General features: G+C 40.2%; 1 protein-coding gene across 1 annotated transcript; it reads left to right on the forward strand.

Moving 5' to 3' along the window:
• LOC132309911 (F-box/kelch-repeat protein At3g06240-like) lies at positions 1-1,156 on the forward strand. The gene is made up of 2 exons (XM_059808166.1): positions 1-176; positions 595-1,156. The coding sequence occupies exons 1-2, from the start codon at positions 1-3 to the stop codon at positions 1,154-1,156; spliced, it is 738 nt and encodes a 245-aa protein (XP_059664149.1).
• The last annotated feature ends 304 nt before the right edge of the window (positions 1,157-1,460 follow it).

A 1,460-nucleotide genomic window follows, 5' to 3' on the forward strand; every position in this document is an offset into this window, starting at 1 on the left:
ATGAAGAGAAGTCGGTTGCCAAATATGAATAGATCCAGAAGGAATCGAGGCAAAGCCATGGCGATGAAGATGAAGAAGGCGGCGGCGGCGGCAGAGATTGTTAATACAAGAAATCAGAAGCGACAGCGCCATACCTTACCCAACATCTTCTTGTTGAAATACTCTCAAAACTGCCGGTGAAGCCTCTGTTACGATTCAAGTGTGTTTCAAAGCGGTGACGCTCTCTGATCTCTGATCCCCACTTCATCAAGGCCCACCTCAATCAATCACTCATAAATTCCAACATCCAAACACAGCGGATATTCATAGCCACTCCCCGCCACCCTCTCCGTGTCCACACGGTAAGCTTCGGATCGTCTGATAATGACGACATTAATGTTGCAGTATCAAAGATTGATTTTTTATTTCGGAACATTGATCCTCATCCTCGGTGGCATGTCATTGGTTCTTGCAATGGGTTGATATGCATGACGGTAGATTTTGGAATCGCATGTGTATTCAATCCTTCGACTAGGGAGTCCAAGCAAATACCAGATCCCTTCCTAGCTATCCTAGCTAGCGTTCTGATGATTACAAACTGGTGAAAATACATAGATATAGTAGCATCTATGTATATTCCTTGAGAAATTGTTCTTCTTGTTGGAGAAAACTAGTCGATGACTTTAGTAAGTATAATAATGACTTTGTTTTCTCGGATGGGACGGAGCTGAATGGAGCCATTCATTGGCTTTGTTTGGACATGGATTCATACAAGCCATCAAAGATTGCTGTTTTTCGTTTGGAGGATGAGAAATTTTGGATGATTCCGTTGCCTGCTTCCTTCACCTGTTTTAATTATGCATTCGAACTAGGGGTGTTTGAAGGATGCCTTTGTATACTACCATGTGGTGATGATGCATTCTGGGCTATGAGGGAATATGGGGTGAACCAGTCTTGGGCTAAACTCCACATTAAACTTCCATTTTTGGATACCTTAAAGCCATTGGCTTCGCTGAGGAATGATGAAGAAGCTATATGTTTGATAGACTTCAGTAACTTGGTTTTATACAACACAAGACGGGGAACATCTAGGGATCTTATCATAGATGACAATATCGAATTCTTATATGCAACCACCTATGTAGATAGTCTCGTATCACCGGTCGCCAAAGTGTGATAAGTCTCTATCTTCATGTCAATGTATTCCAATCCATCAAATAGCTTCATCCTCTTCTGTTCACTAACCTTTATTTTTTTTTACATTAAAGAAATTATTATATATATATATACAACTATACCTCTATAGTCACGGGGCTCAATTATACAATTTCATTTATGTACCAAATTTTAACAAACAATATTAGCAATATATTTGGTCTTCAAATTCTCTAGGACGTAATGCCAAAACCAGGGTGTTTATTAAGGTTAAAGTCACCAGACTCTGAGAGGTAGCTTCCCAACGCCTAAAAGTGGAAACTCTC

This window comes from Cornus florida, unplaced genomic scaffold, assembly GCF_030987335.1.
Source record: "Cornus florida cultivar Cherokee Brave unplaced genomic scaffold, ASM3098733v1 CherokeeBrave_3.0.0_Hap2_Chr05, whole genome shotgun sequence".
Classification (NCBI taxonomy): Eukaryota; Viridiplantae; Streptophyta; class Magnoliopsida; order Cornales; family Cornaceae; genus Cornus; species Cornus florida.